The 25,473-nt window shown below is 29.5% G+C and overlaps 3 protein-coding genes across 4 annotated transcripts; 2 read left to right on the top strand and 1 right to left on the bottom strand.

Annotated features, from left to right (window-relative positions):
* Positions 1 to 706: 706 nt before the first annotated feature.
* LOC137823500 (DUF21 domain-containing protein At1g55930, chloroplastic-like) lies at positions 707 to 8,666 on the top strand. Its single transcript, XM_068628670.1, has 14 exons — positions 707 to 1,635; positions 1,963 to 2,060; positions 2,149 to 2,242; positions 2,821 to 2,898; positions 3,071 to 3,174; positions 3,603 to 3,684; positions 4,068 to 4,207; positions 4,288 to 4,366; positions 4,475 to 4,538; positions 5,194 to 5,285; positions 6,092 to 6,157; positions 6,943 to 7,059; positions 7,501 to 7,671; positions 8,214 to 8,666. Exons 1-14 carry the CDS (start codon positions 1,063 to 1,065, stop codon positions 8,448 to 8,450), a joined length of 1,995 nt encoding a protein of 664 aa, XP_068484771.1. The 5' UTR covers positions 707 to 1,062; the 3' UTR covers positions 8,451 to 8,666.
* Positions 8,667 to 11,386: 2,720 nt separating this feature from the next.
* Positions 11,387 to 12,561, bottom strand: LOC137826011 (heavy metal-associated isoprenylated plant protein 47-like). Its single transcript, XM_068631850.1, has 3 exons — positions 12,457 to 12,561; positions 11,971 to 12,049; positions 11,387 to 11,839 (listed from the first exon to the last, which is right to left on the bottom strand). The coding sequence occupies exons 1-3, from the start codon at positions 12,466 to 12,468 to the stop codon at positions 11,694 to 11,696; spliced, it is 237 nt and encodes a 78-aa protein (XP_068487951.1). The 5' UTR covers positions 12,469 to 12,561; the 3' UTR covers positions 11,387 to 11,693.
* Positions 12,562 to 18,409: 5,848 nt separating this feature from the next.
* On the top strand, positions 18,410 to 23,576 carry LOC137826019 (zinc finger CCCH domain-containing protein 18-like). 2 transcript variants are annotated; one of them, XM_068631859.1, is made up of 8 exons: positions 18,410 to 19,049; positions 19,701 to 20,606; positions 20,697 to 20,852; positions 20,956 to 21,135; positions 21,944 to 22,011; positions 22,172 to 22,348; positions 22,450 to 22,531; positions 23,105 to 23,576. In XM_068631859.1, exons 2-8 carry the CDS (start codon positions 19,717 to 19,719, stop codon positions 23,163 to 23,165), a joined length of 1,614 nt encoding a protein of 537 aa, XP_068487960.1. In that variant the 5' UTR covers positions 18,410 to 19,049; positions 19,701 to 19,716; the 3' UTR covers positions 23,166 to 23,576. The 2 variants fall into 2 exon arrangements, with proteins under 2 accessions (XP_068487960.1, XP_068487959.1); XM_068631858.1 differs by having other exon boundaries at positions 18,542 to 19,049; positions 20,691 to 20,852.
* The last annotated feature ends 1,897 nt before the right edge of the window (positions 23,577 to 25,473 follow it).

Here is a 25,473-nt window from a genome sequence, read left to right as displayed (position 1 = left end):
GACCAAAATTGTCATAACTTATTAAATCATATTTTTGATAAATTTGTAGTAATTAATAAATTCAAAATAAAAAAAAGAGACATTTTATTATATTCTTGTATAAAATTTAATTTTAATTTTACCGATTAAAATATTTTAGAGTTAGTATGATTTTAGTTCTAATTAATTTTAATTTTTAATTAAATTACACTTTGAATTATTATGTTTTTTAATGTTATATTTCAAACTATTTTATATCAAACTTAAAATAGAACAAAAATAATATATTTACAGTCCATATCATGTTTGCATTATATTACTACAAAAATAATATATTTTTATTAAAATATATTATGGTTTGTGTGTCGGATGGTAATGAAACTATTTTAATATTGTAGAATAATAGAAATAATAAATTTTATTAAAATAGTTAACTAAGATTCTGGATAAATTATTCATCAATCTCATCTTTATTCATTCTTTTCCATCCTTTACCCTAAACAAAGTGTAATTTTTTTCTTTTAAATAGTTTTATATATGCCAAATGTAGTAATTTAGTTATATTTTAAAAAATTAAAATGAAATGTCAACTGAAAAAAATATATTTTGTCATCTTCTATTATTTAAAGAACCCATTAACAACTTAATTTTGATATTGCTATAATATTATAAATAAAATATTATTATTATTATTATTATTATATTTTTTAGTGCACTTTTCAACATTGTGGTTTTAAAGAGTGAAATATCTGTAATTGAATCCCACATGTGCCTCGGATCCAGCAAGGTGTGCATCGCACGCGCCACCTCTCCCAGTTTTCACTACACCCTTTCAAACCCTAATTTTTCTCTTATTCTTTTCTCATTTCCATTTTTTTTTATTTCAAGACACCCAAAAATATAAATTATTTCGCGTATATTCGTTTATTTGTTCCCCTGCTGTGTTGCATCGCCCATTCCACGGTACCCATTTCATCACTAAGCAAAATACAATTACTTTCAGGGCATAGTTGGGTTTGTTTATTGTTCTGTGCATGAAGTTTTGATTTTTAATTGGTGGGTGTTGTTGCTCTGTTATGACTGATGGCACTCGAATCTTGGGTTCTGAGTTACCGAAGCTTCAACCCCAGATCCAGATTATTTTACCCTGAGCATGGAAATCGGCGAAAGAGCATACCGATCAAAGTTTTGGGTAGAAATGCTAGATATCCATTTCCCTCTGTTTCCAGTTGTGTTGGTCCATCCACTTTTTCAACCCTTCAGGCTTCAAGTTTTGGAGCAGATGCCAAGTTACTAGATAGAACTCGGTTGAGGTGTTTTGATGGTGGCAGTGATGGTTTGAGTGAGAGGAATGCTGTTTCCGATACCAATTTGAACTTTATGCATGAATTGTTGAAGAGGGGAATCATCCTAGCTGCAACTGTTTGTGGGGTTTTGGTGTTTGGATGTCCACGAGTGTTTGCTGTTGAAGGTGTTGTGGATGCAGGATATGGCGTTATTGGACAGAGCATACTTCTGCTTAGGAATACTTGGCCTAAAGTGTTGCAAGTTCTTCGTATATTTAAGGAGCAAGGTTTGGTGCTGGCAGTGCTTTTGAGCCTTTCAGCCTTTTTCTCTATGGCAGAGACTTCAATCACCACACTTTGGCCTTGGAAGGTATCTTGTATGCTTTATCCTCCTTTTCTGAATGATAATTTTTGTGTTCTTTGAAAGATCTTCCTAGGAAACGTTACTTTATATCCCTTATAATGGCATTGTTCAGTTAGACCTACTAAATAATTATATTGCCAAGATGACCAAAGAAAGTTAAATGTTACTGATTTAAGAATCAATTGCTATATTTCCTTTTCTTTTCAAAAATGTTTTTCGGTCCTTTAATATGCTTGCAGATTTTGCACATCAGATTTGTTATTCCCTATTATTAATTTAGTTTATTAAAGTTTGAACCTTAAATCCTAATATCTGTTTATGACAATGTGTAAGGTTCGTGAGTTGGCTGAAAAGGAGTCTGAAAATGGCGTTTTCAGACTACTCCGAAGTGATGTTACTCGATTCCTTACAACAATACTTATTGGCACAACGTATTCTCTTTTCTTTGATCTTATTATTGAAGATATAATTTTTTAAACTAGAGTATAGAATGTATCTCATGCTATTTGTTGTATGCAGGGTGGTCAATATTGGGGCAACTGCACTGGTCACTGAAGCAGCAACTGCTATGTTTGGTGAAGCAGGTGTTAGTGCCGCAACAGGAGTGATGACTGTATGTTTTGATTCTCTTGCTCAAATGTAAAAGAAATCTACTATTTCCAGGACCTCAAAACATGCTTAAATGGCTTATGCATTGTTTCGATCATAAAAAAAATCATATTCACTGGGCCACTTGATTATTATTCATTTGGAACATTGAATCTTTCAGTATGTCAACATGCCGCCCCATTAAACTTGCAAACTCCTGAATTGATGTGGTGGGAACAACAATTTGACATGTAAAGCTTGCTAGCTTTATCACCAATTTGTGAAAAAGGTGCCCAAGCTAACTTTTGAGTAAGATAGAAAAGGGGATATGATCTATTATTTGAATTTATACAATAAAAAGCTGTCAAATATCAGAAGTTTAGACAACATTATAGGATATAGGATATACTTTATCTTATTGTGTTAATTTTTTTTTTTTGGTATAGGATTTACTATACCAGAATAAATTATCTTTTCAATCAGATCTATTCTAGCAGATTGATCACAGAACAATTCATATGGTGTGTGCACGTTTGTATATTTGTATTCACATGATTTTTTTTCTCATATCTGGATTTTCTTTTCTCTCTGTAATCAAACAAGGTTGCCATTTTGCTTCTCACTGAAATCACTCCAAAAAGCATAGCTGTTCATAATGCCACAGAGGTGGCCCGTTTTGTGGTAAGTTGTAAATTTCATGCCCATTCTTTTAGTAGTTTATAAAATATTATAACATAAATGATGCTGATCATTAATCATTTTGTTTTTTTTTAACACGTAATTCAAATTTTCATGATATTTCTGCTTCAACTTCTTATGTAACAAACATTGATATTGATCCTAATGCCTCTAGGTCAGGCCAGTTGCATGGCTTTCCCTGGTGCTGTATCCTGTGGGAAGAATTGTTACATATCTTTCAATGGGGATGCTGAAATTGCTTGGCCTAAAAGGAAGAAGGTCTGCTGAAAAGATAGCCAAAGATTAATTGTCTTTTATCATATTGTATATATTTCTTTTTCTTCTTTATGGATGTTTTATGAAATCTAACTTTTATCTGATGCTAAATATTAGTTTCTTCATCTCAAGGGTGATTCTCTTTTTATTTTTCATCCATACTCCTTGAGTTTTTTCCTCAATGGTGAAATGAAATCATTTTATTCATAATTGTTTTTGGGTTTCTAATTTGGTTGAATCATGTGGCACAAGGCAGTAATCCTTTTTCCTTTAAGTATTTTTTACTCATGGTTTGGAAGAAGCCTTGGTTTGCCAAATTTGTTTGTTCATCATATGGAAAGTGACATCTGTTTGTTGAAGTAATGATTGTGGAACATATTGTTATTAATTTTTTTGAACCTCAATGCTAATGTTATTGCTTACTTTACCAGTGAGCCATATGTAACAGAAGATGAGCTAAAATTGATGCTAAGAGGTGCTGAATTAAGTGGGGCAATAGAGGAGGAAGAGCAGGTAATAAATATTGGGTTCAATATTATAATAGTATCATTATATATTTGTCTTCAAAACGTTTTGCCTTTTCTCTCTTTTATTGACTATAGAATTTCATAAATATGGTTTGTTACAAGAATTTGTTTCTCTTGAATTGAAGTACATTATGTCTTTAAGAAATAGAAACCGAAATTTCATCTGAAAAGCATAAATAAATTTTCACTTTTCCATTTAGAAGTGTGCCCCTCCAATTTTTCTAATAGTAATGTATGTTACTTTATTGTCATTCCTCTTCAGACACACTTACAAAAACCTAATCTTCATTGATTATTATCGATATTTTAATCCATTTTTATTTGTCTGTATCTGTTAACTATCTTAAATATATGTGTAATATGTCACAGGATATGATTGAAAATGTTCTAGAGATAAAAGACACACATGTCAGAGAGGTTATGACACCTCTTGTTGATGTTGTTGCGATTGATGGAAGTTCAAGCCTGGTAGACTTTCATCACTTGTGGGTCACACATCAGTACTCAAGGTATTTTAAAGGTTTCCTGGTTTCAAATTTACAATGATGTAACTTCCAATGTGCTAACTGGATCATGGCATGTTTGCTAGGGTACCTGTTTTTGAGCAGCGCGTTGATAATATAATGGGTATAGCATATGCAATGGATCTGCTGGATTATGTTCAAAAGGTTGGGAGCTTTTACTCCCAACATTTTTTTATTTACAAGTGCTTTACTTATTAATTTATATCCCCCAATCCCATAGTTTGCAGAATTATAATCTGTTTGATTTTGAAGGGGGAGTTGCTTGAAAGTACTACTGTTGTAGATATGGCTCACAAACCTGCTTATTTTGTACCTGGTAATTCTTTTTCATCTTGAGTTCACCTATGGTCACCCATATTCTCGCAATGTAAGCACAGTCACATAAAAGCATTATTTATTTTACCTGATGACTATATTTGGAACCAGCAATCCTCTCCTTGTAAAATTCATTTTCATACTTTTTTTATGTTCAGCTTTTTGTTCATCTGATGCATTAAAACAAGTTTCTTATTCACTCTTTATGTTGTTATCTTTGCTGTGTTGATTGTGTTATTCCATTTATTTCAGTGCATTTTCCAAATCTATTTTAAAATTTAAACACACTCTTCTTTTTGTTTCATCAAGATATCCTTTCTTTCATTGACAATAAATTTGCAATATCTTTTATGCCCTGTTATAAACTAATAATACATACACACCAATTGGAATGCAGAAGGGAAATCTTCAACAATTTTTATTTCTGTTGTGCTAGTCTTTTATGATGAAGTATTCATTTCTGTTGTGCTAGAATTAAGCAGCAGCTTACTATGTCTTGACTACTAAATTTAATGATCACATCACGATTCATGATTTTTCTCTTCATATTGAAATTAAATTGTTAAACTGATTGAATTATCTGAAATAGGAACACATCTATATCTTTTTAACTTGGTGCAGAATGTTGAAATGGAATATTATTACTGATTTTTCAGATTCAATGTCTGTTTGGAATCTTCTTAGAGAGTTCAGAATCAGGAAGGTTCACATGGCGGTTGTTCTTAATGAGTATGGTGGAACTGTGGGGGTATGTGCACACCATACAGAATGCAACCACCTCAGATCTTTGTTTGACATAAATATGAATATAAATCTGTAAATTTATGCTTTATTGTTAATGCATACCACTGCTAATTACAACCACTGACCCAAAAAGAAGGATATTTCCCAATTGGTTTTATTTATTTCAAAATCTTTTCCAATTATATACCAACCTATTTTCTATTCTAACTTTAAATAAAAAGCTATCGGACCCGACATTGAGATCATTCCCTTCACAATGAACTATGGCAAGAAACTTTATAAATGATCCTGCAGAAATGTTATCTTTTATTGTGTAGATATGTGTCTATGTTGTGCTACACGTTGTGTGCTGTATATAATTTAAATTGTTTTTTCTCACTTTACTGATCTAAAATCATTGTAACAAAACCAACAGTCTTTCTGGTTACAAGGCTATTCTGACTTACTAAATGCCCTTATTTACCACTATTTCCATAATGCACTTGCCTTTATCATCTTTCCTGCTTATGGTAGCAATTAAGTTTGAATGTCTAATGGCTGTGTTTCTTTTATGAGTTCATTTTTTAAATGATTTTATGGTTCATCCTTCCACACGCCTGTTGATTTTAGCAATGGCTAATTCACAACTAGGTGTAGACATAAATTGCTTTTATTGATGGCTAAATCAAAAGAAAGGTTTATTTCTTCACAGTTTATCAGATTGTAATTACACACTTCAAGTCTTCTGAAATCCATTCTACATAATCTTATAAGTTCTACAGTTTTCAGTTTATCGAATCTAGATGTCTAATTTATATTGGCATCTAACAGATTGTAACTCTTGAAGATGTTGTGGAGGAAATTGTTGGCGAAATCTTTGATGAAAATGACTCAAAGGTAAAATGCTTTTGCTTAATCTTTACTTTGTTTCTTTTAAATCACTGAAAGTGAAGCATATGTTGAATTTATCTATCTTTACTCTCTTTCACCCAAAAGAAGAAAAGAAAGTCCTTTTTATTCTGTACATTTTTTTTCAACCGTTTATATGGACTATTTATTTGTCTTTCCTGCATAATCTTTATATGATAACTATCAACAATTTAGATGTTGACAAATGGTCTGTTTGATGGCTACCGGTGGTGCTTTGCTGAAAGTTCAGCTTGTGTTTTAGGCTCTCCATTTTCATGGCTTCAGATTGATATAATTCAAAAGCATTTAAAAAGGTGTGAGTTTTTTTAAGTAATACAGCATGGGCCGAACTTTATAGGGTAAAGTAATGGAAGCTCCAGCAGGAAAGAAAGTGGTTAAACTATTGAATGGATCAGTGTTTATTTGACGAGCTAATGTTGTTATTTCATAACTAGGCAGTCTTGGTTGATAAAGAATTTAAAGTAAAATAAAATTTATTTTTAGCCATTCTCAATTACAAACTCTTCAAATTATAATGTAAATGTGTGAATATGGAATTGAAGTAAATGAGTGGGGAATCAGTGATGCTGTGTAAAAGTGATAATAATGCATGTAAGTGCAAGTCATTGTCTGTAACAGCAGTAGGACCTTAATGCACTTTGAATTTAGCCATCAGTGCCTAATCATTTTATTGTTGATGACTATGACTATTTGCTCCATTATAAATTTTCATTAAACAACCATTTTACATACTTTCCTGGTGATTACTACAGGAGGAGATACAGAAAAAAACTGGTTACGTAGTAATGCGAGCTGAGGGCATTTTTGATGTGGATGCAAACACATCTATTGATCAGCTCTCAGAAGATTTGAACATCAAGATGCCGGAGGTCTACAACTTCTTTTACATGCAACTGTCATATTTGTCTTCTGATGACCCTACTAATTTGACTGGACATAGTGTAGTTTTCCTGTTTGTATAGCAATAATTAAGTTGTTTATGAATTTACTCGGAATCATTGTAGCATTATAGACCTATATTTGCATCTCAAATAGGCAGCCACTCCATTGGATTTCAAGTAGGCACCGTGTGAACACATTTTTTATTTTTTATTTCAACTCAAGTTATGTACAAAATTGGGAAAATGCACAAATTTGCTATATTTTGGAGAAATTTATGCTATTAACAATAACAGCATTTCATGCATCCTTGGGTTAGAGTTGAGAGACAATGATCTCATTTTGGAATTAATTTTTCTTACTATTCATATTGCCAAATCTGTTGAAGAATTTCAGCCCTCTTGATACATAGGTGACATATGCTATTTCAGGGTCATCAATATGAGACAGTATCAGGCTTTGTGTGTGCGGCATTTGGATACATTCCAAGGACAGGTGAGTTCATAAAAGTAGTTCTTGAAAGGGAAGATGAAGATGATAACAATGAGGCCAGTGCTGAACAGCAGGATCAGAAGGAAAAGAACCAGATTTTCAAACTTGAGGTAATGAATCTGTTCCTGTCTAAAATTGTCACTTGTGGAATTTTTGCTTATATTTGTCCAGAGTTGAAAAAAATGGATGGTGAGCACATAAATAATACAACCAACTATAATGATAGCATCACACAACTATAATATACTTGCATGTGTCTTTTAAATATGATTGCTCTACTATTACTCGAGCTACACTAAAGATGTCAATGCCATTTTCATCAAAAAGCTTGTTCACAAGTTTGTGCTTTGATTCTGATTTTTGAACTGTTAAGTAGACTTTAAGTCTAACTCAACTCTCCAACATTAACATATGGTCAGAGAAGCTATTTAATAGTACTTTGCATACTGCTAGCTTGTCGAGAGATTGGAATTATATTTTCATAACCATTGCAATTTTTTAGCTTGCGTGAGCCACATTCACAACGTTTCAAAATAACCTTTTTTTGGCAATCTGTATGAACTAACAAACTGAATCTAGAGCTTCTCCTTAGCCTACCCCAACCCCTTTTCTTTAGAATGGAAAACATGCATCTTCTTTGTCTTCTGTGCAGATACTAGCTGGAAATGCCAGAAAGGTGAGCGCAGTTCGGTTTGAACGAATAAATAATGATGAGATGTTGGAGACTAAAGTCACTCGCATGGTCCCCAAAATCATGAAAAGAAAATGGATCAGTGCTGAAAACTTGGAGGAGGATGCAGAATATGATGGAGATGCATTTGCAAAGAAACCACAGGATGACAGTTCTGGAGAAAAATTAGTTGAGCAGGAAAATTCTAGTTCAGAATAAGTTAGTTTCATTCTTCATCTCCTTTTCTCTCTTTCTTTATACCTGGCATGCTTTTGTGCCATTTTTGCAACAATCTGTAAGATGGGAAAATTGAGATACGTGTACAAAATGAGAAGCAATGAGACACATAAAACCCTGCTAAGACAAATTAGAGGCGTCTGTGCTAACACAAGTCTTTGAGGCTTTGGTGTAATAAAGGTAACAGGTTTTTGTTAATCCCCTCCAATTTTTCTACCTCACCTCTACAAAACAAGAAAAACATATCTATATTTGGCTGCCTATTTATGGCTTTATGCTTTTCAAAGCTCTCTGAGTTCAAAGCTTTTACAGTTATTTTGTTGTACAACAAAGACATTTCTTAAAATCAAATATGAAGCTTATGAAAAATGGGTTAAGATATGTATACAAAGGTGATATATATGTATTTATATATACCTTAATTTGCATGATTGTATCTGGTATTTAATCTCTCTTTTTTGCAACTAACATCTTGTGAAATCGATATGATATTTTGTTAAGAATAAACTTAAATCCCTTTATAATCTCTCTGAAATAATTGACTTAATTCCTAAATGGAGAAAATATTAATTTTTGTAGTTAAGATATTTATTTTCATGTTTAGTAATTCCATTATAAATAAATTATAGTTTGTATTAGAAAAAATCTATTTAAAACAAATAAATATTGTAAATTTTTAACTTATTTCAATGAAACAAAATTTTAACTTGCTCCAGTAAGTTTAATGACAATTTATGATATAGGATGGCTTTGTTGTGTTTTTTTAAGTGATTATTTAACAAACAAAATGATTTTGTTTGCTCTTTTTTATATGTTTGTTTTAAAAATATTTTTTTTAATTACTTTTAAGAAACAAATGTTTATATATTTTTTAATAAGTAATATTTTAAAAAATATTTCAAAAAGACTTATTTTAAGTTCAAACAAAATTGTGCCTAATATCTCATGTACTAAAAGCTTGTTTAACAAGGGCCTAATTAAGTTATCAAAATATTGGTTTATATTTTTTAAAAGTTGTTAGATTACTATTTTTTTAATGTAAATATTTTTTATGTTAAAATTACTCATTTTATGTTGAGATTTTAAATTCCCAAATGTCAATCTTAATTACTTTAAAAAATTATATTAAATTTAATCTTCTATCTCAAATTCAAGTAATACTTCAAAATAAATTGCTTTCATTTTATAAATTACTTCAAATAAAAGAAAAAAGTTGTTAGATTAATATAAATAATAATAAATTAGTAATTTATGTTTGATTATTTTACTTTAAAATGAAACTTAATATAAATTCCTTAACATAGAGAAATATACAAAACGAAATTTGAAGGAGAAAATTTAATCCCCTTGTCAATGATGCTCAAGCGATACAATTCAATTTCATTCAGCATATACACTTTTGGCTTTTACACAAAAACAGTTTCATTAATTACTTGTTTAATAAATTCTTTTTGCTTCCAACTTTAATTCTTTAAGTATACTAAATTAGTTAAAATAAATATAAAAAATATAAAAAAATTATTTATTTTTAGTATTTATTTCTATTAAGTTAGTGTTGATTAATCTATATGTTATGAATTTGTGAACCTTCACGACAACAAACATGAATAGAAAATTATTTTTAATTTAAATATCTAAATTTAAAGATGATAAATCTCTAACACTCACAATTTTTTTATAATTTTTTATATAAATATTTTTTCATTCACACACAAATCTCTTTAGATCGACTCTCTTTATCCGTATTCATCTTCTTCATTCATATATCTTTCACTCACACTCATCTTTTTTATTCACATATATTTTTTCATCTCTTTCATTCACACTCATCTTCTTTTTCTACTACAAATTTTTTTTATTAAAGATAAAAGTATTTTACCATAAGTTTTTTTCTAAATCACATAACATTGGCCAAAACCGACAAAACTTAAATTAATATTAAAATTCATATAATAATTATTAAAGTTCATTGGAATATGGAATCATATCCATAATACTTAATATGAATATTATGAATGTCTCTTCATGCATTTGTGTGTTCATCCTCTCCCTCAAACGTGCTGCATCTACTTCTCCCACTATAAGAAAAATCCAATTTATCTACGGACAAAATTCGTAGGTAATAGCCAAAATCCGTAGGTAAATCAACATTACCTATGGATTACCCACGGAAAAAAATCCGTATGTAATGTTGGCGTCGGTAATTTACCTACGGATATTATGTCCATGGGTAACGATCGAAGCCAAGTCCCTTGAGATATGTCCATAAAAGCTTTAACTATTACACCAGTCAAGTTTTGTTGTCATGTTGTGATTATTATTATATTTATAAGTATGATTATCAATATTAATATAATTAATAAAATAAAAATTAATAACATTATTCATATATTTAATATCATCATTATCATTAATATTGTTTAATATTATTAATATTATTAATATTATTAATATTATTAATATTATTAATATTATTAATATTATTAATATTATTAATATTATTAATATTATTAATATTATTAATATTATTAATATTATTAATATTATTAAATATTACTAATATTATTAATATTATTTATATAATTATTATGATAATAGTTGGTAGGTAATAGAGATCTGATAGTTCGTAGGTAATAGAGATTTGTGAGTAATAGTTGGTAGGTAATAGAGATCCGTAGGTAAAAGTTGGTAGATAATAAGATTCGTAGGTATAGTTGGTAGGTAATGCGGAATTTACCTACGGATTCAGAATTCGTGGGTAATAGTTCGTAAGTAATGCTGAATTTACCTACGGACTCAGATCCATGGGTAAAAATCCGTAGATAATATTGATTTTTTTTGTAGTGTCCTTTCATCATCTCATTAATATATTCATGCACAGTGAAGATTGCAGAGTGAGTAAGAATATTCAGCAATACAGAATAAATCATATGGTCTATAAAAGTTTCAAATTACCATCATCATTATACAAATAAAACAAAACATGCTCCTTATATATACGAGGTACAAATAATCATGGATACAATTTTGTTTGATACTTTAGGAAAGTGTCACCAAATAAAATCACTTTCACTTTATGGTTTATATTAGAAATAACTTATACATCAGACTATAATTCAGATTCTAAGTTTACAACAAAACGAATTGAAACATAGAAAAAAGTCATCACAACAAATAACAACATGACATGAATGGTGAGTGAGGTTGGTATCTCTTCAATATTGTTCATGTATCCTTAGCCACACTAATTAGCTCAGCATACTTGTTCACCTTCTTCCTTAAGCATGCTGTCAACCCTGCTGCATCCACTCCTTCTCCTTTAATCACCACTTTATCTTTGCCTCCCCTTTCAAAACTAACCGAACAAACACCTACAAAACATTATTCAAATCTTGTGAAGAAAAAACTTATTAAAATGGAAAATTTCACTGCTATCAATCAGATTCTCTGCTATACATTAGTATAGTGATTGTTAAAACTGATAAAAGCATTCTATATATACCATCAGCAGTGGTGCATATCGACATAATCTTCTTCTTGCATCCACCACAGTGGAGTGGCACCTCAATTTCTATCCTTTGCTGCATAATTTACAAGTACAACATTTCATGAGCAACCTTGTATACATGTATATCTAGAACTATATCTTTATTAAGAAGTGGATTTTAAACCTAACTCAACCTCTTAAAACTGGCTTATGAGAAAGGTTTGCACCCAACTTATATATTATGAAATGCATTATGGATGGTCTGATAACCGATAGTGGGTGGTCTAATAAACTCAACAAACTTTCGCTAAGTTAGGTTCGGACTATGATAATACTATATTAAGAAGTAAATTTTAAGTCTTACTCAACCTCATAAAACTGACTTATGAGGTGAAGTAGGTGAAGTTTACACGAAATGTTCTATAGATAAACAAACTGCATGAAACTTTCTTGAGAAATAGGAAAAATTAAAAACTGAAACTAAATGAGAAAATTGCATACCCTCATAGTCATATTCTCCTCAGATTACAGTGAAACAGCTTAACTTCTGATTCTGGCAAATCTTCTTAACTTCTGATTACAGTGGTGAATGATCCACCAATTAATGCATTACACATATATATAAGCATGTTTTAAACTAATTAACTTGCTATACCTTGGTGTGATCCACTTTTCATGGATTCAACGCGGTTGCCACACTGCATCATGAGAAATATAATATACATTTAAAAACTATTTTATTCTTTTAATTTATTAATTAATATTTCTCATCTGTCAGACAGTAATCTAAATGATAACATAAATGTTTTTGTGTATAATAAGGTACGTTATTGATCAACTCATCATTTCATGAGTTGATGATGTCATTAGGTAAAGTGACTTGTTCTCACAGCCATGCATGTTCATGCAGCCTTCTAGATACAATTTTGTTATATATCATTCAAAAGTCAAAACTTCACTCATAGTCTTCGTAGTTTTGTTCTTTAAGAATAGTGAACATTTGGATACTATCTACGCTAAACATGTGACTTAAGGATGCATTTAGAAGATTAATTAAACTATATATTACTAATTAGTCAACTCGATACAAATTAGAAAGAATTTGTTCTCATTTATTGTGTAAATGCAAAATGTTTTAAAGATATATGAATTCAAATTATTTTATATAATTTGTTTATTATTATAAAGTAAAAAAAAGTTATTATATACAGTAATTATGTAATTATGATAATTTGATTTTGTGAGTGAAAGCTTGGAGAGGTGGATTTGACTTAAATATACAGAAGGAAATATAATATAATGATTGGATATATATAATAATAATGAAAAGGCTGTGAATTAGGTCAGAGGAATGAATCTAGTTATATGAAGGTTATACTAGTAAATTAGTAATTAACTATATAAAAAAATTATTTAACTGAAGTTGATAAAAGATAATGATTTGGGTGGTGTTGACTTTTCAAAGTAATTTTTCTTAATTATGTGGTCACACCAACACAAGATATATTGCTGAATGATCCTTAATTTAGAGTTATTTACATCACAATTCGTCATCCGAATTCTACGTTTTTTAATAAAAAAGTTAATTAATTAATTTTGTTTCCAGAATAATCTTATTATATTTATTGATACTCTCTCATTCAAAATTTTCTTTAAGAACTTTGGTACAATATGCAATTCTGAAGAGTATTCTTGCTAAAAGTTTAGTAGAATCTTGTTTCATATGTAAGAAACTTTTAATATTCAATTTTTATTTTATTTTAAGTAATAAATATCAGTAGCAAATTGTTTCTTAATAAACTTTCAAAAAGATTTTGATAAGTTTGCTTATGAATGTGAGAGTTAGACACAAAATTTTGCACATGAAATATAGTATTCACTCTCGTGATAATTGGATACATTTGTATCCATTAATTGCAATTGACTTTTTAATCTCATAATAAAAGTTAGAAACTGTGATTTATATATAATGTTTGAATACTTTTATTTTAAAAATAAAATTGAAATGAACCATAATATGAAATGCTCAACTTGAAGTAGTTAAATATACATTTAAGAAGCAATAATAGTTGACTTTGTAACTACACATGCATGGTGATTTTTGTTTCAATGTTTTCTTCCACCTTTATATGTGAGTGAGTTTTTAGATTTAAAGATACAAAATTCAATGCCTTGTTAATAACGTAAAACTTTATTCATTCAACATATAAAAAAAACAAACAGAATGTCCACATAAAATAAATTAAGAAAAAGTCAAGAAAGCACTTCAATATAAAATAGATTTATCACTTATTTGAATATTATAAATATCCATAATATTTAATATGTATATATATATAAATATTATAAATATTTATTCATTCATTATACATCATTAGTATGTCGGTTCAACCACTCCAAAACATTCCTCTCACTACTCGTCAATTTGTGATTTGTGTGAGGCTATATATTTATAGGTGATTCAATAGTGGGTGACATGATAGGTTTAAGAAATTCTCATTTAGAATAGATCATAAATGACTTTGATACTATATTTATAAAAAGAACTTTATCTTTACAAAAGTCTAACTCAACTTTATAAATTTAACGATGAAATTTGTAATCAGTAATAAATGACTTAACAAAAAAAATATTAATAAATGAATGTGTATACAACAATTAGTCTTATATCGATATCTATATTTAGAATTTTGATAACTTATGTAAACTAAAACTTAATTGTAATGTAGTTTTAAGAATCATGAAAGATTTCTTGACAAAGAATAAAATTTTAAAAAGCTAGTTGCTTACTCTCTTAAAATTTCTTGAAACAACTTATTAAAGTAGGTAGCTCTCAAATACAATTTTAATTTTTTAAATAAAAAATGTACAATCATGCACAACTTTCATATTTTTTTAAAAGAAAAAGTTTAATAGAGTATATAGTATTTTAAATTGAAGAAACCATAGTTAAATACAACTTCATACTTGTAGTATTTTTAGTTTCATGAAAACCGTAGCTGGTGAGTATAACAGCCCAAGTGCATGTTTGCACTATCGTTCTAATAAGTTTTTACTTTCTGCACCCCTATTCTTTTCCTTCTCAGCCCAAGTGCATGTTTGTACTATCGTTCTAAGAAGTTTTTACTTTCTGCACCCATATTTTTTTCCTTCTCACTTCAAAACAACCAATCTACCTTTTCAAATAGTGTGAAAACGAGTTATAGAAAGAGAAGATAAATCAATTAAGATGAATGAACCTTATTATACTCACTTTTCCTTTGTATTTGCAAGAATTCATTTTAGTTTCTTTGGTTATTTTGATTGAAGGTTGAGAAATATTTTTGATTGGGTGAGTTATTCGGTGCCATAAACACATGACAAAGACAAGACAGAAAAGTGGCATGTGATCAAAACACACTGCATGAAATTTTGAAAACATAAATCGTTTCCAGCATGCAAACTCCTCTTATTGGATCAGTATCTATCGACATCCAAGGACTTTTTCTAATTTTTTAATCTGAAAAAAACATGAAATAAAATGTCCATGCACCAACACGAGTAACAACACATGTTTATGGACCACTCCTACAGAGGTTGGAGATGGAAAATAATAGGTTGTGTATTAAGGTTTTTAGAATGAGTTGAAACTAACCACTATCACCTGATATCTTCTTTTCTATTTTCATAAACAACAACTTTACTATATAAATAAAGTATAAGAGCTTCTTATTTTATATGATTATGTTACAAATATTTTTTTAAAGCATTGTTTGAAATAACTGTGTGTAACTGTTACAGAATTATCTTCAGTATGGATGCGTTTTATCTATATAAAAAAATCCATCAAAATATATATATACAACAGTGCAACAACTAAATTATTATATATATAGTCTAGTGAAAAAAAGATAAAGTTCAACATTAATGATTTCTGTGATAATATACCAAACAAACAACTGAAAATGTAATTAATTTCTCTACCGGTGTACACAATTTTCAAAATTAGTCAAATGGAATTTAATTAGTGCATATTTCCAACCATTTAAGGGTAAGAGTAATTCATAATTGGCTCTGATCCAATCAAGTGATATTATTGGTGATTTGAAATAATCAGAATATAAAGGATTGTAGAGGAGATCATTGGCATATGCTAGTCTTTAATAAAATAAAAAACATATAATTAGAAGTTATACATAACAAAAGTAAATTATAAACTAGTAATAAGTTTATTTAATTAATTTATAAACTATAATTTAATATATTTGAATAAAAATTATTAAAATAATTTCATGATAATACACTTTATGTCATTTTACATTTATTATTTATCTTATTAACTAAATTTAAAAAATATTTATAATTTAATAAATTAGTTTTGAATCTAGAATTTATAAATTATGAGTTTATCCATAACCAATTAAAGCTATATAAATGATAACAATAATCCCCACATTACATATTACATAACACAAGTGTTGTGAATAAATAATAATATCCTAGTATAATATTTTATGTCAATTAATCTAATATGACCTAAACCCTAAACACCTTTCATACTTGTAAGTATAAAATTAGTAGTTAGTCCTATTAGAATAAGGTGAAAAAAATAATAATATAAACATTAATTGCTGTAGTTTCATATGTCTTTTTTTTTTTTGCATATAAATGCAATGGTTGTATCCTTGAAGACAGATTGTTCTTTTGTTTTATTTTAATTAACCACTTCATGTTGGTATTTTTGGTCTAAAAGAAAGTAATAATCCATACTTAAAATTCTTTTAATAAAATACGATGCTAATATGATTTTTTTTTAGGAATGACAATGTTAATCAGCTCATTAGAAAAAGTGTAGGATGGTTAAATATTTTAAATTGTATACTATCAAATTTCTACTATAAATAATTAAATCATAATTTTATACTATCAAAAACTCACAATTTGTAATCTTTTTATTACATAACTATATTATTGATTTTATAAGTGATAGTTGCCATGTAATCTATTTGTAAGCAGCCATAAGAAGAAAAGGTGACTAACTAGAATTAATTTATAAAATGTAAATAATAAAAAATTATGTTTTTGAAGGATTAATTTTGTGGATATTCTTAAAGACTTTTTTTTTTATCAAAGGGATTAAAAAAGGATTTAGGATTTTCTTAAGTAATTCATATTAAATTAGTAAAAGTTAAATTTTTAAAGTAGACCAAAATTAACCACTTTCAAAACTTATTTTTATATTAACTTTTTTCTTTAAATATTAAGTTTTCAAGGTCACTTTTTTTATTTTTCTCAATAAGTAATTACTTCATTCATCTTTTCATCTACCAAAACAACTAAAATTCACAGTGCAATCCCTCCACTCAATAGTAAAAACCCATTTGCATATTCTAATAAACTACATTATCTCATTTATATTTATATTCTATTTTTAAATGTTCACTTAGATCACATTCAAATAAATTTAGTGTAATTTAGTAGATGTAGTATGTTATGAAAGTACAGATAGAATGATCATCCTTTTTATTGATCAATCATGTTAATAGTGAACAAATAATATGTTAAATGATGATTAACAACTCTTTCTACTATTGTACCTAATAAAGCACAACTATTTGTTCTATTATCAATAGAAATTATTTAGGCCACTTTTTAGAACAACTCAACCATTTATTGGGAGTTTTTTAATCAATAAAAGAATTAACCACAATCTTATCTTTCAAACAATTGGTCTTTTAAGAGTTAACTTTATTGATTTATGTACACCAAAAATATTTAATTAATAAATGTAGCACAAACTATATTTTTTACTTTTTATTCAAGTACTCTATATACTTTTCTTTTATAAATCTATACAAATTAATAATATATCACATTTACCTTCTATCCTAATTATTAAATGAAATTTTAGAACAAAACAATTACAAATTCTACAAATTAAAACAAAGAAAACTAAGATATCACATCATATGAGAATTAAGTGTAACAAAACAACCCATTTCCATACATTATTGACCACAAAAATTAAGGTTTGAGGTGACATGAAAGGATAAGATTTAGGAATTTTTGCCTTTCATTTGATACCCTCCTTCAGGTAGGGCCTAATATAACCAAACTGAGAATGAATTGCCAAATCAGCATCAATAAGATTATAAAATGACATTGTTGGATGTTGTGGACCATCTCAGAATTTTGAGGGTCCCATTTACCATTAACAAATAACTCAACCTAAGTGGACCTTTCACTTGGTTTTGTGACATAGATTTATGCAACTTTTTTAGTTTATAGTATTTAATATAAAGATTTAGAGAAGTGGCATTGTCCCATCTGTGATTGTGTTCCCTCCCAAACAAATTGAAATGCAAAATGTTGCACCACAAGCAGCCCTTTAGACTTAGCCTCTTTCCAAGGTCTATATTTTCCCTCTCATGGTCCCCCTTCACCATATTTGAGTTCCTAAATCTTCATCATCATCACACATTCAACCAATGTCTATTTTATCTGTTTTTTAATAATGATTATTTGGATAAACTTTTAAATTTAGGATTTTGTTCTTTGTAATAGTGTTCAGATTTTTTAATACTAAGCCTACTTTTAGAAACAGAATAGTTTAACTCTAAGTATAGACAGATAAAAATTGCAGTATTTTTTGTCACCCTACCTTGGTGTGAAGTTGAGCAGTTGAAGTCCTAAATTTAGTACCACGTTGGATCTTCTGAATTATTATTATTATTATTTTGTAAACAGAAAAGAAGGAGAGTTAAAAGGGTGATACTGAGCAGTTCCAAGCAGTTATAGTCACGAAAATCAAGCAAAATATTTTGCCTCGAGTTTGTGACTATTCAACACCTGTGATTCTATAAAGCTTTTAAATTTGGAAGGAAATAGATACTGTACAGTCACTACTTCAGAGTTCACTGGATTTTGATTCTGAAAGAGAGAAACATGAATGGTGTCTTTGTCCTCTCTGGATTCTGAGACTTTACAACATCCATCTTGTTTTCTTTCTTTGCCTTTTGTATTAAGATGAAGTTCTTCAGAGAGGTTGATGGAATGATGAAAAAGTTCAGTTTTTGAAACATTTGCTGCACTGTTTATCTCCTGCTTTTTTATGGGTATGCAGTTTTGAAGATTTTTGTTAATTATTTGTTTTTTTTACTCTTGGGGAGAGGTTTTTACTTGATTTATTTAGAGAAGGGTGTTTGAGATTAAACTTACTCTTCCGAGGAGCTTTAGACATCCATCTTCAAATGTCAGTTTTTGATTTGCAAATGATGGTTGTTTTCTTGTAATCATTTGTTTTCTGTTATGACTTTGTAATTTTTGGTATGTGATTAATGCATGTGGTATTTCTGAGAGTGTTTCGTGCTCATTTCCATATCAGGAGCAAGTTGCATTTCTGGACTGCATTAAAAATCAGTCCTTTTTGAGTGATGACAGAGAAAATTGAGGAAAACATAATGCAGTGTGTTGCTAGGTTATTTATAATTGATCCGTGAAACAGGGCCTCTTTTTGAGAAGGAGCATCACCATTTTTTTTTCCGTTGGATTTGTTAAATCTAATGCTTTTGTTTTTTTGTTTTTGTTTGTTTAGTTCATTGTTATGGTGTATTAGGTCCTCAATTTTGCTTTTTTAAGATCAGGACTCTGGTTTTTCTTTCATCCCATGTATTCTGTGTTTAATCTTTGCGATGTGGTTGAGTTTCTTTGTACTTGTTCTCTGAACAGTATTCACTCAATTTTGTTTATACGGGATTTTTTTGCAGTGACAATATAAGAGTTATGGATATTTCTCAGTGTACAAGGATTGTGTTTGATAAAATTCATAAATTTGAGCCAGAGCATGCTAGAAAGATAATTGGCTATCTCCTCCTAAAAGATCATGGAGAACTAGAAATGGCAAAATTGGCTTCTTTCCCTGACTATTTCATCCGTGAAGTGGCATTTCAGGCCAAAAGGGAGCTCCTAATATTGTCTATACCAGATATGCTCCCAATTTCACATATTCTCAACCCTGAACAATGTTTAAGCCATTTAGCAGTAATGTCCCCTAGAACTCCTACTTCACCAAGCTTTCATGTTCCCTCTCTCTATTGGGATCCACAACCTGCTGGCAATATCAATGCAGACTTTATGGCAATGAACTACATGGATTCCATCATGGAACTTCAGAAGCAGACACAGTTGTGCAGTTTGGAGAATCGTATAGATGCTGTAAAGACTAGCACAGTAGGGGTTGCCAACGATTACTATAGAGATGCTTCTGCTGCCAATCTGGGTGGAAAAGCTAGGAGAAGGTTTTCTGAATTTCCAATGAAAGTTTGTCACTATTTCAACAAAGGATTCTGCAAGCATGGAACAAGCTGCAGATTCTATCATGGCCAAGTTGCTCCTGAGAATTTATCTCAGATGTATGGAAATGATGGTGTTGGTGAGGATCAGGTGATTTCCCCAGGGTCACTAGCACAGCTAGAATCAGAAATTATTGAGCTTCTAAGATCAAGGGGCAGTCCAATATCCATTGCTTCTCTGCCAATGGCATACTATGATAAATACAAGAAGGTACTGCAAGCAGATGGTTATTTAACTGAGAGCCAAAGACATGGCAAGTCTGGTTATAGTTTGACAAAGCTTCTTGCGCGACTGAAAAACAGTATTCTGCTCATAGGCAGGTAAAGTCTTATAATTTTTTTGCATGTATTGTGTATTTAGTGTTTGATCTTTCTGATCCTAATGTGACTTTTTTTGTGGTTAAGTTACAGACCTCATGGGCAGCATTCAGTGTTTCTGGCAGAAGATGCTCCCACACAAATGCTGGAAGGAGAGTTTGCTCGAAATATCAGTGCTTCACGACAAATATATCTGACATTCCCTGCTGACAGCATTTTCACAGAGGATGATGTCTCAAACTACTTCAAGTACATTGCATTTTTTGTTGTTGAAGTGCAAGTTCACACTACTTTGTATTTTTGCAGTTGATTATTTGCAATAGTGAACTGACTTTATATATTTCATTTGTAGCGCATTTGGGCCTGTTGCAGATGTTAGAATTCCAAACCAGCAGAGAAGGATGTTTGGATTTGTGACATTTGTTCATTCAGAAACTGTCAAAGCTGTTTTGGAGAAGGGGAATCCCCATTCTGTTCGGGGTTCTCGGGTTCTTGTGAAGCCTTACCGGGAGAAAGCAAAGATTAATGAGAGGTGAATTCCTTGTCGCTTCCTTTCAATCTCTTATTTTTGAAGTTTTTATAGTTTTATGGCTTCAAATCCTCATTTATTCTTTTAAATGCAGTTGTTTTGTGAAGTTCGTGTTGTAAGATCAAAGCTTATAGTTTTTGGTTTGAAATGACAACATAATTGTTATATGTTTTGCTTAGAGTTAGCAAAATTTAATGATTTTTTCTTCCTTGTTGATTCCCTAGTTCTTAGTTCTTCCTCCTTGTTCTCTCCTTTCGTCTTACTGAAAGAAAGAGAAAAGAGACAAAGGAGGAAACCCTGTCAAATTTACAATATTTGCATAATTTCAAACTGTTTACATAGATATTCTCCATCAAGCTGGAGTATATAAATCATATGGCACTTATCACCTATAATTTGAGGACCTTTCAGTTCAGTGCCTTCGAGGAAGTCTGTTACTTGAACATTTGAATTGTCAAACTCAGTAATGATGTCTCCTGGTAAGATCTTTTCCTTGATGATGTGGTGATCTCTCAATGTTTGGTCCTCAAGTCAAGAAGTATTGAATTTAAAGCAAAAATGGAGGGCTGCTTTTACCTCATTGTCTGTAAAAGAGATATATGGATGGCTATGAACAAGACATACCAAATAACTAAACCACAATGATGAATATGCTAAATCATGCATGGAAGGGGAATTGATGAAGACCATATAATGATTTCAAATGCATTATTTGAAGTCTGTAGCCTATTTACATCTTAAGAAATCTTATATGCTGCTTATATTTGTTTTTCTCATATTAATTTCCACATGCATTTCAATTTGGATGCAGGAATAGAATTGAGCACACTGTTTATTATTCACCACGCTCTGTAGATACGGACTCTGAACTCAACTCAAGTATGATATTATCTAGTCTAGAATCTAAATATTGTTTCTTTATTATGGTTATTTAGAAGAGCATATTTTCTCATCCGAGGTATTTAATGTTCTGCTTTCTCCTGTTCCTCTTGTGGTAGAAGATTTTGTACAATCTAATGCATAATTGTAATCTATTTAGTTCCAAGAAGTTTTGGGAATCCTAGATCCATTAGGAGTCAACTGATTGAAGACCAAGACCAAGAGCAGACTCTGGAACATGAGAGGAGAAGTTTTGCACAACTGCAGTTTTCCTCAATACCTTTATCCACCTCACCTAATTTTGGCTTGTCCTTGGATGAAACAAACATTTCAGATGGTGTGTAAGAATACATTACATGTTTGCTTATCAAAAGTTTCATTTCAGTATGTTCTATCTATCCTATTATGTCATATTGATTGAAATAAAGTATCATTCAGATCACTTCAATTTCCAACCACTAGAAGAATCTTTCCATGGTAAATCCATACATACAGATGACAAATCCTCTGATGAGGAAAGGTATGCATCCATTTCTTTTCTTCTCTTACACTCTAGTGCCTGCTTTTTTTAATACATTAAAGTTTAATTTCACTCTTTGTTTCTCTACTATGTGCCATTTTTTTGGTCCTTTTGCTTGAATTTAGTGCTGCAATTTATCAAGTACCTATGTGCCATCAAACCCTTTAAGTGTTTTTCATCCAAATCCATTAAACCATTTTAAACTTTCTACTAAACACTTGAGAAACTAATTCAAACAAACAAAAATTGGTCAGATAGAGTGACAAAAGGTTTAAAAATGAAATTATATGCTTTTGTCATCTATTTTCTAAATTCCTAGGATTCTGATACATGCTCAATACCTGGCATAATTCTTATCTGACAAAAAGATCTCTAAAACAATGTTTCACTTGGTATTCTTGTAAGAAACACAACAGCTTTTGTTTTGTGAAGTAGAAAATGAGACCTGGTACAAGTTATATGTGTAGATGACATTATTTGTCTGCAAACATGCAGTTTGACTGCTGCAACACATCTCCTGAAACATTTTTGTTGACTAAAGATCATGTAATTTGTGTTTTGAATTTTATCCAGCTATGAAGGACTCAACCTCCCAGACAGTCCATTTGCGTTTCCAATAGATAGTGAGATGTAAAGAATCATAGTTTGAGATACATATACAGGAAATATAGAGAGTTCAAACAGATCAAGTCCTGTTGTAGCAGCTCCATTTTGATACACAAGACAAGACAGTTCTTCTGTTGAATTATTTTTCAGCTAGTGCAGCAATTTACTCAAAATTGCTGAAGAAGAGACATTAGAAGGATTTTGGAATTGGTGGCATTAACAAAAGTTTGATGATACATGTAAGAAGGTTATAGTTTTTAGTTACAGAAAAGGTGGCAGTGGTTTGAATTTTAGAACATATAGTTATGTTTTGTTTGAGGAAGTCATTAGTGGATAAAAGGAACTATATCCACATTTTTTACTTTGAAATATTTGTCTATTACTGAATAACTATGCTCTTTTCAATAAAGGTTTTTAGTAAGCCTTTTATATTCTAGAATTTGTGTTCATATTTGCTTTGGTTTCACATAATACTTCCTTCTTCACCTTCATAATTATGTTTCAAATTATATAATCACATAATATATTTTATTACGAAAATTGTACCCAAAAAAAATTAACAAAAAAGTTGTAAAACGACTTTAATATAAATAGATTAACTGTTACAACTTACCTCTTTTCTGAATTTCTGTTGCGTTTTTGAAATTAAACTTATTTTATTTTATTTTTCTTATTTTAAATGATGGAATAATTAGTGAATAGATAAAATAATTATAATAATGTAATAATTTTAAAAAAATTGAATGTAAAATGAATTTAATTATAAACGGTTTCTGAACCTTAATGGTACACTTTATAAATTAAATCTAGAACCCTAAAACCTAAAATTTAAGGATTTATCCTTTGCAGTACGATTTAGTATGTTTTTCTAGATTTACTATTTATATTTAGGGTTTGTTGATACTTGTAAGTTTTAGGTTTTAAGGTTTAAGTTTAATTTTGTACTATTTATGTTTTTATTTTACGATTTATATTTACTATATTAACTAATATAGGTTTTGGGATTCAATATTTACGATTACGATCTAATTTTTAAGATGTACTATTCTAAATCTGTTTTTAATTAAATTAATTTTACATTAAAGACAATAACTCAATTTTTCTTAGATCATTCTATTATTATAACAATTTTATTCATTCATTAATTATTCCATAGTCATCACCCTCAAGTACGACTTATCTATTACGGAAATATTTTTTTTTTACCTATTTCAGAAATTTTCATTCCAAATTTCACTGGGAAAAAAACTTCAGCATTAATCATAAAATTTTCTTTCTAGTTGATAGAAAGAAAGGAAATATAATTAATAAAAATAGATTAAAAGTAAAGAAGAATTAAAAAGTATATTTACATGTTAAATTATATGATTTGACATTTGATTGTGATTGGTGTGCCTTTGATACTTAATCATTGTTGTGATTGTGATTTAGTGACTTAACACTTTTGACCATCTAATCTAAATTAATTCAATTTTGAACGTTTTTGGTCAATAAGATTTGAATATTTAGAAACTTCTCATTAGAAAATTTAACAACTATATTGACCATTTTTATTAAATTGATTATCTTATAATTTGCAATTTTCTTTAGTTATAACCCTCCTTTTTATTTTTCTATCTCTCTAATGCTAGATAATCAAAGATGTTTGAGAAACATATTTATCACAATTTTTCTATTACAAAACCAGCAAATCAATATAAATACAGGATAATGAACAAGCTGCTAAGAATTGAGTAAGAATAGTCATCATTATAGAGTAAAATAAGGACTAATGTAATCTGTGAATAATCTATTCGAACATATGCCTACATTTAAAGAAAAAAATAGTTTTCTTACATAAATATCTACCTATGTAACACAAACCACTCACACTATACTGACACTATGTAACACAAACACAGACTCTGACAAACATGGACAAAGAGATACGTATAATCTCTAAAATGTAGGACACGAGAACACGAATCTATATATTATATAATTATGAATTAAATCAATTGACAATAAAGATTTATGTGCATAAGTATGTTTTAATTTTCGTTTAGAAAAAAAAAATGTTTCTCATGGATTGTTAAAAAGAATTTATTCCTTATTTTTGTAATTATAATAAAAATGTATATAATAAGCTTGAGATTTTAGAAAATTAATATATTTCTCATTTTTAAAATTTTGTTAGAATCGTGTTACAATTGTCAGAAATTGAACCAATATTTTTTGAAGTGGACATGTCATTGATATGTGTCCTACGTGCCCGATACGTCGCACCGTTTAAGAGACGTTTAAGAGGCGTGTCCGAACGTCATAACCAAGATTTGATTAAAGATTTTCTATTTATT

Source organism: Phaseolus vulgaris, chromosome 8, assembly GCF_000499845.2.
Source record: "Phaseolus vulgaris cultivar G19833 chromosome 8, P. vulgaris v2.0, whole genome shotgun sequence".
Taxonomy (NCBI): domain Eukaryota; kingdom Viridiplantae; phylum Streptophyta; class Magnoliopsida; order Fabales; family Fabaceae; genus Phaseolus; species Phaseolus vulgaris.
The sequence above is the reverse complement of the archived record's forward strand: the minus strand, read 5'-3'. Positions and strand labels throughout refer to the sequence as shown.